The following is a 17,565-nucleotide window of genomic DNA, read 5'->3' on the forward strand; positions in this document are numbered from 1 at the left end:
AGTCCTGATGGCCACTTGCTTGTGCGATGAGGTGAAGTTGGAATTCAATTAGTATTGTTTGTTTGAATCTTTCCATCGATGTTTAGGACTGTAATTGATCAGTCTCTTATTGGCATATGTGCATACTGTGCGTATTGCCTTACACATACATACGCACACAGTTTATCCAGTCTTCTTTTACTTTATTTCACATCGTGAACTTTTCCCTTGAATCTCACTTAACTGACTCATATTATCCCGTTTACAAAAATGTAACATCCAAATATGATTGGTTTTAACGTAGTATAGATTTTGATATGATTGTTAAAAGAAACACTATATATTTCTTTGATGATTTTGATTTTGATTATTACTCTGAAGAAGTCCAAACAAGTTAGATGGACGAAACGTTGGAGTTATTTTAAATTTCAATTGCTGAGATTATTTCAAATATAATTTTCACGTATAATGACTTCTCTATACTCGGCGCCCAATTTTTGTCAAGCTATTCATTCTAATCTTGACGAATATTCGTATAAAAAATTCTATAGTTATATAAGTCATTCGATAAAAACAGAAAGGATGGTATTCAGCTAGCAACCATTTGGTAAATATTCATCAACAAGTAATTGGACCCTTTCTTTCTTTATTCAACCTGTTTATCTCACAAGAATCGTTATTTCGACTGAAATCAATATGAGTTATGTTTGATTATTACACTGAGGAAGTTCAGACAAGCTAGCTGGACGAAACGTTGGGATTATTTTCGGCGCCCAATTTTGTCAAGCTGTTCGTTCTAATCTTGAAGAATATTTGTATAAAACATTCTATAGTTATATAAGTCACTATATAAAAGCTATAAGTCATAAACGTCACTATAAACAATCATATTTCTTAGATAAATTTGTTTCTCATTATCTCATTTCATTAAATGTATTAATAACCTGAGGCTAAATCAAATGAAGATTGGACTAAATATCAACTGAACTAGCTGGTCAGATAAATGTAACTAGTACTTTTAATTATTATCATTATTATATCTTCGTTTCAAATCTCAATTTCTTTATTTGCTTGGCATATTTATTAAGTTTTGTATTATTTATAGGTAGATAATAAAATATTATTGAAAATGAATATCCATGTCTGAAGATTAACTCATGTGAAATAGTCACATTCCATTTGTCTTCAATATATATATATATATATATATATATAACAGTAAGTTGTAGACTTACTTACTTACGCCTGTTACTCCCAATGGAGCATAGGCCATCAACCAGCATTCTCCAACCCACTCTGTCCTGAGTCTTCCTTTCTAGTTCTATCCAGTTTTTGTTCATTCTTCTCATATCTGTTTCCATTTCTCGGCGTAATGTGTTCTTTAGTCTTCCTCTTTTCTTTTGGCCTTCAGGACTCCATGTGAGAGCTTGCCTTGTGACGCAGTTGGGTGATTTCCTGAATGTGTGTCCTATCGACTTCCAGCGCTTCTTCCTGATTTCTTCTTCCACAGGAATCTGGTTTGTTCTCTCCCACAGTAGAATGTTGTTGATAGTAAGTTGTAGAGAAAAGTTGTTATTTTGTTGTTTAACTTATAAAGAAAAATGTATATTATGAAGAAATTTATTATTATAGTCATTATGTACTAAAGTTTATTAGTTTTCTTACGATTCATAAAGCTGATTGACATTTAAAGTTCACATATGATACATTAAAAGAAAACTGTGTTAAACACAGTTTTCAAGATAGTGATAAATTCGTCAATTGTATGGTGTAGATTAATTTAAGCAAACTGTACACGGGTTTCTTTTGTTGGGGAGAACTGTCTGACGATTATTGAAATTATGTCAGTTTTTATTAGCTAGTATTTATTTTATTTTATTGGTATTTCAAGTTTTGTAAATGTTCACAGCTAGAAAAAAAATCCGATATGTTAAAAGTAAGGCTAGAGTAATCACTCTATAGTTACAAATAGTGGGTTGAAGACATATAGTTCATTATTCTGCAGTCTAAGAATCTATATGTATCTGTAAGTTAAATTATTCTAACTGATAAATGAGTTCTATGCTAATCACATTGACTTGGCTACAGTAGTTTACGTACACTTCATAAATATGACTTTATCTGAAACATCAAACTTTGACTTTTCTAAACATAATCATCTTTTGTATAGACCACCATATATTTACATAAACACAGATATTAAATAAAGATGGATAGTGGCTAGCAGTGGAATCCAGGACGCGCGTCTCATCCTATTTGGGACTCGTCAGCTGGATCTACCTGCATATCAGAGTTGATGTTCACTCTGGAACTCGAACCCAGTACCGTTTGCTTCAAACGCCGTCGCGTTATCCACTCAGCTTGTGCGATGGAGTGAAGTTTAAATTCGCATAGTATATCGAGGCAATACGCACAGTATGCACATATGTCAATTAGAGACTGATCAGTTGCAGTCATAAACATCAATGGGAAGAGCCAAACGAACAACACTAAGTGAATTTAAAGATATTAAATGTTTTTTTGATGGTAAACAAAAATAAACCTAAGTATTGTTTACCTCTGTATATAAATACATCTATAATATAGATATCAAGTAATCAATACTAAACAACCATTAACTGAATCAAAGTCTTGTTATGATAGAAGAAAAACCACTCTAATATTGTTCGTTTCTTTGAACTATAATTAATGTTTTAAAGAAACTGCCTAACTGAAAATGAAACTTAATTTCGGACAAAATCTATTTTTTTTTTGAAAAAAATACCATAAAAGAAATATGGAAACGATGTTATCTAAAATTATTACTCTACGCATTAAACTAACATATCCATATAATTTAAACATTAAATGTAGTTATTAACATATAACTATGGACAAGACAATATATATTAAGAACCAGTCTACAACTGCATATTGATTTAGAAATAAGGCATGATAATAATGAAACATGTATGTACGATTGAAATTGAGGAAGACAATTATCAAGTTCTAATCTCCTAGAACCTGAAATATACATCAGTTTGATTCATTGTTTAATTGTAGTTACACAGTCCGATAGGATTACAAATTAAGATGAAATATTTGTTAGGCATTTTCTGATTTTAATTTATTTCAGTTTGTGATTGAAAATTACTTTTTAAAATGTATAACTTAGTTCTAGTATTCAATGTATTAATCAGAAGGGGTTTTGTGGATATTATAGTAAGTTTGATAGTTGAGATCATGAGTCAATTGAAACTAGATCACCATGGAAAACCTGGAAGCACTAGACGGCCGTTTTGTTATATTGTGGAACTCCTCAGCAGTGCGCATTCAAGATCCCGACTCGCCAGATTCGAACCCAGAACCTATCAGTTTCGCATGAGAGCGTTAAACCGATAGACCACTGAGCCGGCATCCAACGGTGTTAATGTCGAACTTCAACCGATCCACGAAATTGAGCGACACATCCACCAGTATCTTCAGTGAGTTACTATCTCCCAACAGACCTGGTTGAACTCCACTGGTCACTGCTTCTCACTAGAACTCCAGGCAATACCTCATGGAGCCAGTCATTAGTGAGCATATGTTGATTATTATCAGAAGGGGTTTTTTGTGGAGATTTTAGTAATTTCGATAGTTGAGATCATGAACCAACTGAAGCTAGACCACCATTCATGATCTCAACTATCAATGTAATAATCACAGAAATGTTAGACATGTATCACGTTATGTGAAATGATAAAGAATAAGTCACCCTGATATTTAAACCTCAGTACAATCGGTTGGTGAATTACTTGAAGAAATCTGAAACTATAATTACTGAATTTTAACATGAATTATGTCATCTAATTGTGGTATTTATCATAGATTAAATTAGATGAGCTAATAATGATTATCAGAAACCTATGAACAGTTGCTTCGTCTTAATGTAGAACTCTTCAGTAGTGTACATGTATGACTTGAAGCTCACTAGTTACCTATGAAGTTCAGATATATGGAAAACGAACAGTCATCACCAGTGACATTCCATGATTGTAGATTAACTTAAGTTGGGAAAGTTCATCGTTAGATTCCGACATAATATCTCTGATGGCCAGGCGTTAAGACCTAAAGTTCAGTATTTACCGAGAACGTTGTTACATAATAAGATGAAACAGCAGTTAATTGACCCTTGGGTATTAGTATTATCTTAACCGAATTTTCTCGGTAACGAATACCGACTACGAATTAAACTAACAGTCACTAAAACCTCACACCACAATTTTCATCATATTTATTCTGTACCAAATACTTTATATGCAATATGTTATTTTATTTTGTGAAACGACTCTTTTTGTTAGCCAATTATTCTTTCTCTCGATATCTGTTCATTGTAGGGTCTACAAATGAAAACAGATAACACAAATAACAACATCAAGAATTACTGTTATAGATTTACCGTTATATACCACTTTAAAATGAGTAAAACTATGGAGTAAAAATAACTCACTATCTTTAGTAACAGAAGTAAAATTAATAATAATCAGTGTAATTGATCTAGTGGGTAACTCTTCAGAGCACAAACTATTTGTAATGTTATATATGAGTATTGATATGAATATCATAAAATATAGGTGTATTCAGAGGAAACATTCTAAACCGTTAAAGACAGCCAATCACAAAACCATCTGAGTGAATGGATTTGACATGTGTGGATTAACTAGGAAGATCACTTCTACATGAACTAGGCGATGAAGATATCTTCTATAATGACAATAAAAACTCTGTAATTAAGCCATCTAACTCAAAAAAAAAGAATAGCATCAAGGGTGTTCATCTGAGCTACAAATTTTATACATCATTTTAGATAAGGATTGTTATAAAATCAACAGTGATTTTTTTTACAAGTATATACAGCTTCATATGCCTAGCGATGAATAATACTTTGTATAGAAAGTTTAACAAATAATAATATAGGATTTTCATAGTTGAAAGCATGAGTCATTTGATGAACGGTTGCTCAATTTCGTGAATTGGTTGAAGTTAGACATTAACACCATCAGATGCCGGCTCAGTGGTCTATCGGTTAAGTGCTCACTCACGAGACTGGTAGGTCCTGGATTTGAGTCTCGCGAGGTGGGATCTTGGATGCGCACTGCTGAGGAGTTCCACAATAGGACAAAACGGCCGTCCAGTGCTTCCAGGTTTTCCATGGTGGTCTAGCTTTAGTTGACTCATGCTTTGAACTATGAAAATACTGAAATCTCCACAAAACCCCTTCTGATTATAAGATTTGTTAAACTACAATAACCAAATTACAAATCAGTCATAAAATCAAATTTCTTTAATGTTAATTATTTTAATACGTTAAAATTCATTTAATATTAATGTATATGATCTTGAATGATCATCATCGTTATGTAGTTAAGTTTATGTGATTACTTTGAACTTTATAATTATATCCACTTTTGTATAACTATGGTAACCAAACATAGTTGTAAACAATAAAACATGTATGTTTCCTTTTTTGAAAAAGGAATAACAATTTTTTTTGGCTGACATGAATCTTCTATCAAACGTCTATTCATCACAAAATACATCAGTAATTCCTATTTAATGAAAAATAATTTTTTTCGTTGAATATTACTAAATGTAAAACAACAAAAAGAAAAGACTCAAAAATACTGCTCACTATAGGATTGTCCTATTTGAGACATGTCACTGCTAGCCACTATACATCTTTGCTTATGATGCTTGTGAATTAAACCAAAATCGAGGCGATACGCACAGTATCCACATATACCAATAAGATGTTGATCAATTACAGTCCTAAACATCAATGGGAAGATTCATATAAACAATACCCAATGAATTTAAACTTTACCCCCGCTGCACAAGCAAGTGGCCATCAGGACTCATCACAAAATACATCAGTAATTCCTATTTAATGAAAAATAATTTTTTTCGTTGAATATTACTAAATGTAAAACAACAAAAAGAAAAGACTCAAAAATACTGCTCACTATAGGATTGTCCTATTTGAGACATGTCACTGCTAGCCACTATACATCTTTGCTTATGATGCTTGTGAATTAAACCAAAATCGAGGCGATACGCACAGTATCCACATATACCAATAAGATGCTGATCAATTACAGTCCTAAACATCAATGGGAAGATTCATATAAACAATACCAAATAAATTCAATCTTGAAGATAGTTAGTTTTGTCGTTAACTTAAGAAAATATCAATAATTATAAGAGAAAATCGATCTGATGAGGAAATATAGCAGTGATTGAGTTTATTTAGGTTGGATATTAGGTGAAGAGCAATATCTAACATTAAATTTTCATATATAGTTAAAATCATGAGTCAATTGAAGCTAGACCACCATGGAAAACCTGGAAGCACTGGACGGCCGTTTTGTCCTATTGTGGAACTCCTCAGCAGTGCGCATCCAAGATCCCACCTCGCGAGACTCAAATCCAGGACCTACCAGTCTCGTGAGTGAGCACTTAACCGATAGACCACTGAGCCGGCATCTGATGGTGTTAATGTCTAACTTCAACCAATCCACGAAGTTAAGCAATCATTTCACAAATGTCTTCAGTGAGTTGATATCTCCCAACAGACAAGGTTGAACTCCACTGGTTACTGCTTCTCACTAGAATCTTTACTTTAAAGTTCTGATTGTTTTTTTGTTAAAGTCATTCAATGATTTACATTTTTAACTTCTTATTTCTTTTCCTAGAATACCGGGAATTTACATTCAAAGTTAATTACTATTGGGTAATTGTTTAATGCTAGTAGCAGAAGATATCAATTCAGCAGTTGGAAATTTCGGCACTCATTGAGACTCCTTAAGGTCCAGGATTTAAACTCTACAAGGCTTCAGGATATGTACTGATAAAGCGTGTACCACAGTACGATACATCAATAGTTCTATTCTCCCTGTTTTTTAATAGCTGTTGAACTAAAATCAATCGGTGATGTAAACTACTAACATTTACCTGTGTTCCCGAAACTCTCTACTCTAATTAAAATAAATATACATATATTCATTTCTGAAATTATGTAAAAATTATAAAAATGAAAGTACAATTCATCTTCCATTTTGTTAACATCTGTTTTTGTTTTCCCTTTTTAAAGAAAAAAAAAAGGAGAATTAAATAAAGTAAATAGTTATTATCAGAAGGGGTTTCCTTGGAGATTTTAGTAATTTTATATAGTTGAGATCATAAGTCAATTGAAGCTAGACTAGTGACTGGCTCCATGAGGTATTGCCTGGAGTCCTAGTGAGAAGCACTAACCAGTGGAATTCGACCAGGTCTGTTGGGAGATATTAACTCACTGAAGATATTGGTGAATGGTTGCTCAATTTCGTGGATTGGTTTAAGTTAGATATTAACACCATCAGATGCCGACTCAGTTGTCTAGTCGTTAAGTGTTCGCGCGCGAAACTGGGTTCGAATCTGGCGAGTCAGGATCCTGGATGCGTACTGCTGAAGAGTTCCACAATAGGACGAAACGGCCGTCCAGTGCTTCCAGGTTTTCCATGGTGATCTAGTTTCAATTGACTCATGATCTCAACTATATAAATAGTTATCAAAAGTAAACCATTTCATTTTTTATCTTTTAAATGATTCGATAAAATCATGATCTTTTTTTTCTAAAAATGGGCATGGCGAGCGACTTTTATTTAGTAATAGCAATGTTAATAATGATAGTAATAATTATTATTATTGTCATTATGGTGATAACAAATAGATAAATATCAAAACTTAGAAAAAGGGAATAAGCTCCCTTTTCTTTTTACAGTCCAATTCACTCAATAACTTCCAGAGTATATATTTGCTTGAGAATAATAATAATATATAAGCTCCCTTAGGGTAATGTAATACTCAATGGATTAAGAGATTTTTTCATTAAAGCTTTTTATAGTAAAGCCATAGAAATAAGGGGATTTTGATATGTTGGTTAAATGTTTATGAATTTTTTACAAAGAGATAATAATAAAAGAGAATATATGAATATTCTGGAATATTTTGAATCATTTCTTCTTCTGGTTAGCGTTTTTTTAGCGAGTTATTTTTTCTACGGGATGGGGTTGCTAACCCCATGCCCAACCCTCTTCCTTTACCTGGGCTAGAAGAGCTACAGGCGGAGTTATTCTGGAATAAGTTTATTAATTTGTTCTCAAATTAATAACTATCATGAAATCAGTTTATTATATAATTTGAGTTTTAGATAACTCATCTGAGTTTTTTACTGTTCCATCAAATCAAATGATCTATCAATCATATGAGTTTAGGTATTTATTGTTATATGTATTGAAAAAAGTAATAGCAAATTATATTAGTTTCACTAATAGTCTACTCGTGTATGTGTAAGTGGAAAAGATCCTTTAAAAGTCCAAAGTAATGTTTCTGGTATTCAACACAACTTATTTGTTACGTAGTACTTACTGACTAACTCACGGCTGTTACCCCTCGTGAAGGAGCATGTGCTACCCACCACAATTCTCCAACGGATCTGTCTTAGACAATCGTTTCCAGTTGCGATTCATTCTTCTGATATTTGCTTTCAATTCCCGGCTCAATGTGTTCTTTGACCTTCTTCTATTCCGTTTTCTTTCAGGATTCCAAGTTAGAGCTTGCCATGTGATGGAGTTTGACGATTTCCGCAATGAATGTCCTATCCATCTCCAACATCTTTTCCTAATTTCCTCTTCAGCTGGAAGCTGGTTTGTAGTATTTAAGTTGATTTTGTTCAATGCTTTATTGTTCAAGTTGAATACAATCAGATAGGTCGATTATACTTATTAATGAGGGATTAAGTATATCAAAATCTTTGCATTAAATTTTCTAATGCTTATTCCATAGTTATAAAAAACTATTCACTTCAGCTACAAACAACTTCATCTTAGAAATATTAGTTTTTTGGAAATATTTGCCATAATCGTTTAGTCAGTAAAGACCAATTACCATTCCTGATAAAATATTGTCCACATCTAACATTAACACTAGTATCGTTTACAAATGATGAATGATATGCTCATCACTATGCATTTTATAGCCATTTATAAATAAATGAACAACGGAATATGATTTATTTGTTAAGAATCGTAACTGAGGTGTTTATATAGTTGTATAGTTATTCAGTAACTGATATATTGAAAGCATTTTCCAGTATAACGATGCAAATTATTCACTAAATTACATTATTCAGTAAAATAAACAAATTCATGTGTTATTCAAGAAGAAGTGGATTGTTGCTAGCAATACAATTAGGAATGCACATTTCATTTAATGTGTGACACGTCATTTGGATGTACCTGGCACTCAGAGATGATATTCACGCCAACATTCGAACCCACTACTTCTTGATACAGATGTCAACACGTTATCTATCTAGCTACTGAGTTCAGGCAGCCTATTACATATGCGAGAATATCAACGATAGGATAATTCAAGAAACTTTGAAAATAAAATCAAGGTGAATTTGAATGAACAGTAAATTACAAGATAAATATTCGTTATTATTTTGTTGTTATGAAGTCACTTACCCTGAAACTTTCAATACATTTTTGTAAAAATGTAAATATTACCATTTCATTCATTCTTATAATGTCCATATAGTTTTTGACACTAGTTTGAAGACTGGTAACTGAGTCTATTTCGCTATATATATATATATATATATATATATACAACCGTTATAATATAAATCTCAACGATTTTTGAAATCAGAAGGCAATGAGAAGCGGCAACTACAGTTTATTAGCGGATAGCACAGATCACAAAGTCATAAGCAAATCGAGCGAATTTGAAGCACAAAAGCGAGTAAGTATCTGTGATCAAATTTATGGTCATTGCATAAGGGCGCAGCAAGGTAAAGCAAAAGCTAATAACAGGATTTGAGCACATATATGCATCGGGAGGAGGACGAATCCTCACTCATCATCATATTCATTTAATCAATAAACATTTGAGCTAAAGTTTGTCATGTGATCTAATAATCATAACAATACAAGGAAATATGAGGATTGTCACTGTTCGAATAACACTGTCTTTTGAGTTAATAAAAGGACTTAACCAAAATTAGCCATAGTCGAAATTGGTTAAGATGGGCGGTACAGATAACATTTACTGAAGCCAAACTGAATGCCGACAAGCTGGAAGGAGAATTGATGAACGCTGAGAGATAATGTTGCCCACAAAAATTTATTGACAAATGTAAGAAATCTGAGAAAAACTAAGCGACTGTGATTTCAGTCAATAAGAAATCAACATATGAAAATATCAACTTCAAAGGTATTATTATTATTTAAACACATAAATATTGGTACAAGGAAGCACCAGATAAATATGCGCCTCACAAACCTCATTTGATTTGTGTGAGGGCTGTGATACTGCCCAGATGTCAAGACTGAAGCAGGTAACTTCAAAGGTGATGACGTTGCAAGCACAATCAATAAAAGGCTTAACACTGAATTAGCTAGAACTTACCCTGTAGCCAAACTATTAATGCTGTATACAATAATACATTCAAAAACTCAATCGAAAGTCGATAAGCAGCTGAGGAGAACCCAACGAAATAAATTGAATTCATGTTATTCCGTTCAAATTTTTGTTTTTATTCTCTTCAAGATAGTAAAAATTCACTGTATGCACGTTATTCATTTATCGATTCTGGCGTACATCCTACAATCTACGCTTGTGCTCATTACTCGAATTTTAAAAATCCCCATATTGTGAACTAGAACAATATATATCTACTTAAATATTGACCGAAAGGGTAGTATTACACACTAATCAGTTATAATTAATAGATTATGTAATATGAAGCTATACAGAATTCATTCAAGAGCGAAACCTAAGCATTTGTTCAATGCATGTAAATTATCTGAACTAGTATATAAGTGAATATAAAAAGTCTTCCCCAGGAGTATAAATGACTGATAAGTATGTATTTGAATATATTTGAAGGAAAAATAATATTATAGTTGACAGACTATATTTATGTTAAATCTACTTTGCATTAATGGCTACTCTACTTCTTTGTTCTTACTAGTGCTTATCCAAAATTAAGGCACAAAATTTGTCTGAAAAATTAGTAGTATTAGAGGAAAACCAATACAAATTATAAGGTTTGCAAACGTCATACCGTTAGGTAGCTGAAGCTTTGATAGTGCTCAGGGCACAACCAAAAGGATGTGTCCTTAAAACAATTGTGTAAATCTCCACAAAACCCCTTCTGATAATTGTGTAAGAATTAATTTACGAAAGATACTCTAAATTGAATGACAGATTTGAGCTGGGTCAAACCATTACTAGCTGTTAACGGAGTCCTGGGTTATACAAATTAGGTCAGAAATTTCGAATAAAACTAGAACAAAGAATTGGAAGAACATGAATTCATTTTATTTCGTTAGGTTCTCATAACCTATACTATTTAAAATGAAAATTATTATAAAGTTTGCGTAATTATAACAGCAAAAATGAATATCTATCATAATGGTGGGGTAGTGAGAGTGAAGACATAATGAGGCACTTATCAAAACATTGCTTCACAGAACAGAAAGGATATGTACTACTGATACACTAGAAGAAGAATATCGGCTCATTATCCAGTGTGATGAGATTTCGAATTGTTTTCACATTATTTCTTTATTATCCTTGTCTCCTCTTACTCTCCATTTCTAGTCTAGTTGACCTTTTATTTTTATGTAGAAATGTTCTTAACAAGTGTATTATGTGTGATCAGATTGTTCGAGATGTATTGCGCTAATATATCATCACATAGTTCTGTGATCTTCGTCTTCTCATTACACTATCGAAATTTATCGCCTAAGTAAATTTAGTCTTATCTATTAGTTAAACTGAGCCGCGTTAGTAGATGCGAACTACCTAGCTGTGGTCGGAGCGAGATGTTGTGACATGACTCAGAATCGGCTGTAGTGGCGTAAAGGCAGCTGCTCTTTATCTCCACTTACATTTTGAGTGCTAAGATTATATTATACTTTTTATCCCACGAATTCGTTCCTTCTTCTTGCATAATACTGTCTATGCTTAACCTTTTCTATTAGCACCGGTTCTGTTACTACTTCTACTAATCTAGCCTTTATCTTGATCGTTTCATCTCGTTGTGTTGATATTGTGCGGCAACTTGAACCGATGAGTATATGTCCCAGGTTCTGTGTTGCTTATGACTGGGTCTGATCGATACGAATCATTACAATTTCCGTGGATTATTCCTCAGGGTCCAGTAAAACAAATCAACATTAGGATTATGCCGTTATTATCTCTCGAAAGTTTACGCCATTCTAAATGATCTCTAGTGAACAAGCTATTATAATTTATAGTTTAGAATACGGAATGATTTTTAGTTAGATGACTACTGAAAACTGAAGAACATTGTACATATGTTTGGCATAGTTGGATTTTCAAGTGATAATCAGGAAATTTGAACCCAGTGAGAAAACCTATAGTTGGATAGGTGAAAATGTAATTAGACACTGATCGAACACATATTTCTCAGGGTAATTAGTGTAATCTCTTTTTATCACTGAAAATTCCAAGGTGCTTAAGAATGTTTTAGCGCAACAACAGAGGTATAATCTACGGAATAATCTCATCTTTCTAACTATAGATCACACAGACAATGACCTCCCACAGACATATTGCTCTGCAGCTTGATGACTTGAAACTGAACAGTATTAATTAATTGTATTATATGACGTATTATCAATATCTTTACTACCAAATTATTATGAACATTTATTGTTTGCATTTATTCAAAGAATTAAGCTTCCAACATATATATATATATATATATATATATATATATATATATATATATATATATATATATATATATATATACATTACAGCTTCAACAACTTTGCTAGGTTTATTTTTGGAACAATTTTATTAACCCTATTCTAAAAGCCATTTCCCCATTCTTAGTATTTTATACTTGAACAATAACAAATAAGATTGTGATTGACTAGTGATGAATTGTCATTTATATTAAGTCTACTCAGTATCATCCAATAACTTACGAACTTAATCACATGAATGGGATAAAAGTGAATAATCACTTCCGTTGTACAGATTAACAGCCTTTCCATCAGTTAGTTAGTAATTTTGTCAAATTTATCCTGGGCTACCCAATAGATCCTTTCACCATAATCCATGTAGTCAAATCTAAACTATTGTCACGTGGTATCTATATTGCAACACTGATGTACACTTTATTAGGAGGGTATTACATGAGACATCGCGGACTCTACTATGCTGTTGCGTTAAATTGAGAGTATTATGACAAACAGAAGTTAATAATTACCAGTTGTGAGTTTGACTTTCATGTTTAAATATTAACTAATTAAATGGCAAATGATTTTTATAGCTACACTATTTTCCTAGGTACCTTGTACATAAATTAAACTTCAATTACCTAATACATTTTTAAATATTCGCACACTAAGTCAGTCAGCCAGTGTTTTTGTGCATCGAAACTCACACAAAATCGCGTCCCCAAGTAAATTATCGGTCTGGCAACCTCAGACAACCTAGTGACGGTAAAAATCATTTCTGGAATCATATCATAAAATATTTATATATCCTTGACGTTTTTTATCTTCTAGCTAAATCTAAATAAGTTCCGGTATTAATTTGATTACGCATCCAAAGTGAGAAAGATCCTCTGATCAAAAGCACAATGTCCGAGTGTGTTATAAAGGGAGTATCACCATTTCATTGAACAAGTTTATTGATACCTAGTCGGGATATGATCTATTTGCCCCCATCAGCTCATTCACTTCGACAGTCAAGGAAACGAATGGTGTTTCTCTCCATTTATAAAGTAGGTTTATGATGAAAGTAAACGGTTGAAAAGAGACAGTTGAGGAAGACATTTTATCCTAGTTTATTCATTGTCATTTAAGGACAGTGTGCAGGATACTGTTGCACTGAATCTAGTCTAAGACTGTCTATTAGGTTACCATAACTGTACCTGTTAGACCACAGGAACCCGTCATTGTATCTCCACAAAGCTAGTGATTGGACCGTTTCGATTCTCCACATTGAATAGATGAGATCAAGTGAATACTCGTATTTCGGTTTTAGTTGGGGGTTTTCAGAGACATTGCATAGGTTCACAGTACAAAATCCTACAGCGTTGACTAGTGAAGCCTATTATTTAATATCACATACGTTCTGAACATTCAGAGCTAAACCAGACCGTTTTAGGAGCAATTCCAAGAGACCATAAATAACATTCCTCAGACCCGGCTCGTTAAGATTGGAAGTACATATGGAAGAAAATGGACCTAGAGAGGAAAGACTGACAGTAGGAGTAAAAGGTGAAGTTGCTGGTAAATCCGAATGCTACTAGAGGTGTCCAGGTGACTAATAATTTCTTTGTCTATACTATAGAATATAATATCACGACAAAAACAAGAAAAACTGGGACAAAGTTGATAATCTCGTCGATTTCAAAACGTGGTTGCAGTCCTCAAGAGATAACTGCCTGCAGCAGATCGCATATGATCTCTTAGAATTAATGTCTTTGTCCCAGTGCTTTAGAGACCTTGCTATCAGTACTATGACTATATTGAGGTCAAAGGGTGATATTCTGAGGTGGAGTTTAATTAACCGCTTACCTAATCCGTGGTGAGGTAGCGTTACTAAAGATGTAAGCTACTTAGTGATATTTTACTATCATCATAGTTGGGTACAATTCCACTTTTGAACCTAAAATATGCTGTTCTTGGCTTTACTGCCTCTCAAATAACCAAATCATGATTTTTAGGACCCTAAAATAAAAACGCGCCTCTACAAGCATAACTCAGCTAGGCCGCTACGATGGATAATCAAGAACACCACATCAAGAGTGTCATCTGTAGCTAAGTGTATATCCTATATGCTGAAATCTTTGTTATGTAACAGTGAATAATTATTTTATCATCAAGTAATGAACTGAGACTAAAAACACCCAACATGGGACTAAAAATGAGGAACTACTAAACTAATTTACATAAACACAGCCAATTCAAATAACGAATCATATCCTACAATTATAACAGCAATTTGTCAGTTAAAGTCTTTTAGCTATAAAAGAAAGTTTCTATTAGATTGGTGAAATTAAATTTCCCATTTCTATTACATATATTTACATACAGGTTTAACTCAATAAAAACCGTATTTAAAAAAGGACTACTAGGTACAAAGAAAGCTAAAATAAAAGTCTACAGGGTCAGCAGGATTATTCATAATTCACGTTAGACTGCGTACTGGATTATTATTGAAACCTTGTGCAGCAAAAAACACTTGGAAATCGGATTGATATAAAGTTGCACACTATCGTTATGTACGACGGTCAGTTAGAATAATCAAAGAACAATTTTTAGTTTTGTTATAGGCGGAAGTGAAAATAAACCCACCAGCTTGAGATTATCTGCTTTGAAGATAAATAGGGTTTTTCCAAAAAGACAACCACTATATTATTGTGTTGTAAAGTTTACTTAGAGACCATAGAGATGGCAGACTAACAGTAGAACTTTACACCTTCATCTTCCATTATTTCAGCTTGACCTCGTTTTTGAAGGACAGTTATTGCATTTGTTAAGACAGATATATCTAAACCATGAAAAGCTTCTTGTTTTGTATCGTCACCGTCAGTCAACTCATAAAATGTACAAACTGAATTGCTGTGGCCAGTGGATCGGGCCCATCTCGCGATAAGATCAGCCCATTCTTCAGGAGTCCGCCATATAATCCTGGCATTGGTATGAGACCTAAAAGTTGAAATAAAAATTAGGCATATTTTTTCTGCGTAAAAATTATTTGCCATTGACCAATACTGCTTATATATTAGGTTTACGGAGGCCTAATATGATAACCTGTTAATTATTAAGTGTTCTGTACGAAAATATATGATAAAATTTATTCTGATAAGAAACCAGTGTCTAAATACTTCATCTTGGTCTGGCTATAATTAGAGTATGGTGAGTCAGATAAAACTTCGTCATTAGAATCGTACTAAAATCAGGGGAAGAGCATTGATAAATAGAAATTTGCAGTAGTCATTATTTTATATATTATATTACTGTAATGTAATGAACCGATAAAGAACAGCTGTAATAGACATGGTGCCCCAAATGCCCTGGTACGGCCGAGAGTGGAGAGAGCCCGCCCTCCCTCTCGAAATGCCCTCACATGACCACGCGTATACAGCCTCTGCCAGAGAAGTCCTACACACTACCTTCTCGCATCAGGGGTGTTGTTTACGAAATGAAGAGGACGAAAAGCGAATGTCCGGCACTTGAACCGGGTTGGTGGACACGGAAAGTTCACCTAGGGGAGTTGGAAAACCCTGATTACAAACCAATGTTGCACATGGGCTCCAGTATCCTGAGGGAACAAATGGCGTATGAATCAATCGTTGGTCATCGGCTACCATGAGACCGCATCTCCTCACGATGCTCCACTGCCTTGTGGATCAGATCTTTAGGTCAAAGGCTCCGAGTGTGGCCCACTAAGAAAACCACCTGCTTCGGTCTGGGCACGCAGGCAGTATCACAGCCCTCACACAAACCAAATGAGATTTGTGTTGCGCATACATATCTGGTGCCCCTTTGTACCAATATTTATGTTTAAATAAAAATAAATAATAGACATGGTGGTCTAGTCAAGAACTTTTCCATCAAAAACTAAGTTAAGGAGAGCATTGGGTAGATATAATGTTTTGTTTTGTTAATACAATGCGCAACACTTAATCTTTCTGTTATTCATATGTGGATAAGTAGTAGTGGTTTAGTGGCTAGAGCAACCAACTTATGATATTGGATATGAAAGATAAATACTAACTTTACGTTTCAAAACATAGATTTTATGCCACAAAGACAATTCACAAGCTCTGAACTGATAACTTCACAAGTAACTCTTAACTTGTATCAACTGGTCAATGACTATAATCATAGTCTAGACACAGTAACAGCTCATTGTGAAGACGCATCCACGCGAGGGTCAAAAAAACTTAGAAACTGCAACGGGCTCTTAGCCCAGCTATTAATAAGATACGAAAAATTGGTCTCAGTAGTACAGACTTATTCGCCCTTTATCTCACTAAAAATCTTGAACTTACTATTATTTCACACCATTGACCTTTGTGGTTTTTGAGAACTTTAGTTTCTATGTTTTGGTGCTTCACTATCATTGGTATTATTAGGTCAACTCTGATTGCCACTTTAACATTTTTGTTGCTCTGATTGTGCAGTATTCTACAAAGGCCCCTAAATGCCATGGTGCGGTCGACGGTGGAGAGAGTCCGCTCTCCCTCTCGAAATGCTCTCACATGGTCACGTGCATACAACCACTGCCAGAGAAGTCCTACTCACTGCCTTCTCGCGGCACTACTGTTGTTTCTGAAATTGAGAGGACGGAAAGCGAATGTCCGGCACTTGAACCGGGTTGGTGGACACGGAAAGTTCACCTAGGGGAGTTGGAAAACCCTGATTACAAACCAATGTTGCACATGGGCTCCAGTATCCTGAGGGAACAAATGGCGTATGAATCAATCGTTGGTCACCGGCTACCATGAGACCGCATCTCCTCACGATT

The 17,565-nt window shown here is 33.9% G+C and overlaps 1 protein-coding gene across 1 annotated transcript in view; it reads right to left on the reverse strand.

Moving 5' to 3' along the window:
* Positions 1–15,052: 15,052 nt before the first annotated feature.
* Positions 15,053–17,565, reverse strand: part of Smp_097620 (hypothetical protein) — a gene marked incomplete at its 5' end in the record, with an annotated part of 6,776 nt that continues 4,263 nt past the window's right edge. The window contains one exon of the mRNA XM_018790889.1: positions 15,053–15,740. Coding sequence (XP_018645903.1) covers positions 15,491–15,740 — 250 coding nt within the window. The 3' untranslated portion in view covers positions 15,053–15,490. The remainder of the gene's footprint in view (positions 15,741–17,565) is intronic.

Source organism: Schistosoma mansoni, assembly GCF_000237925.1.
Source record: "Schistosoma mansoni, WGS project CABG00000000 data, supercontig 0013, strain Puerto Rico, whole genome shotgun sequence".
NCBI classification, from domain to species: Eukaryota; Metazoa; Platyhelminthes; class Trematoda; order Strigeidida; family Schistosomatidae; genus Schistosoma; species Schistosoma mansoni.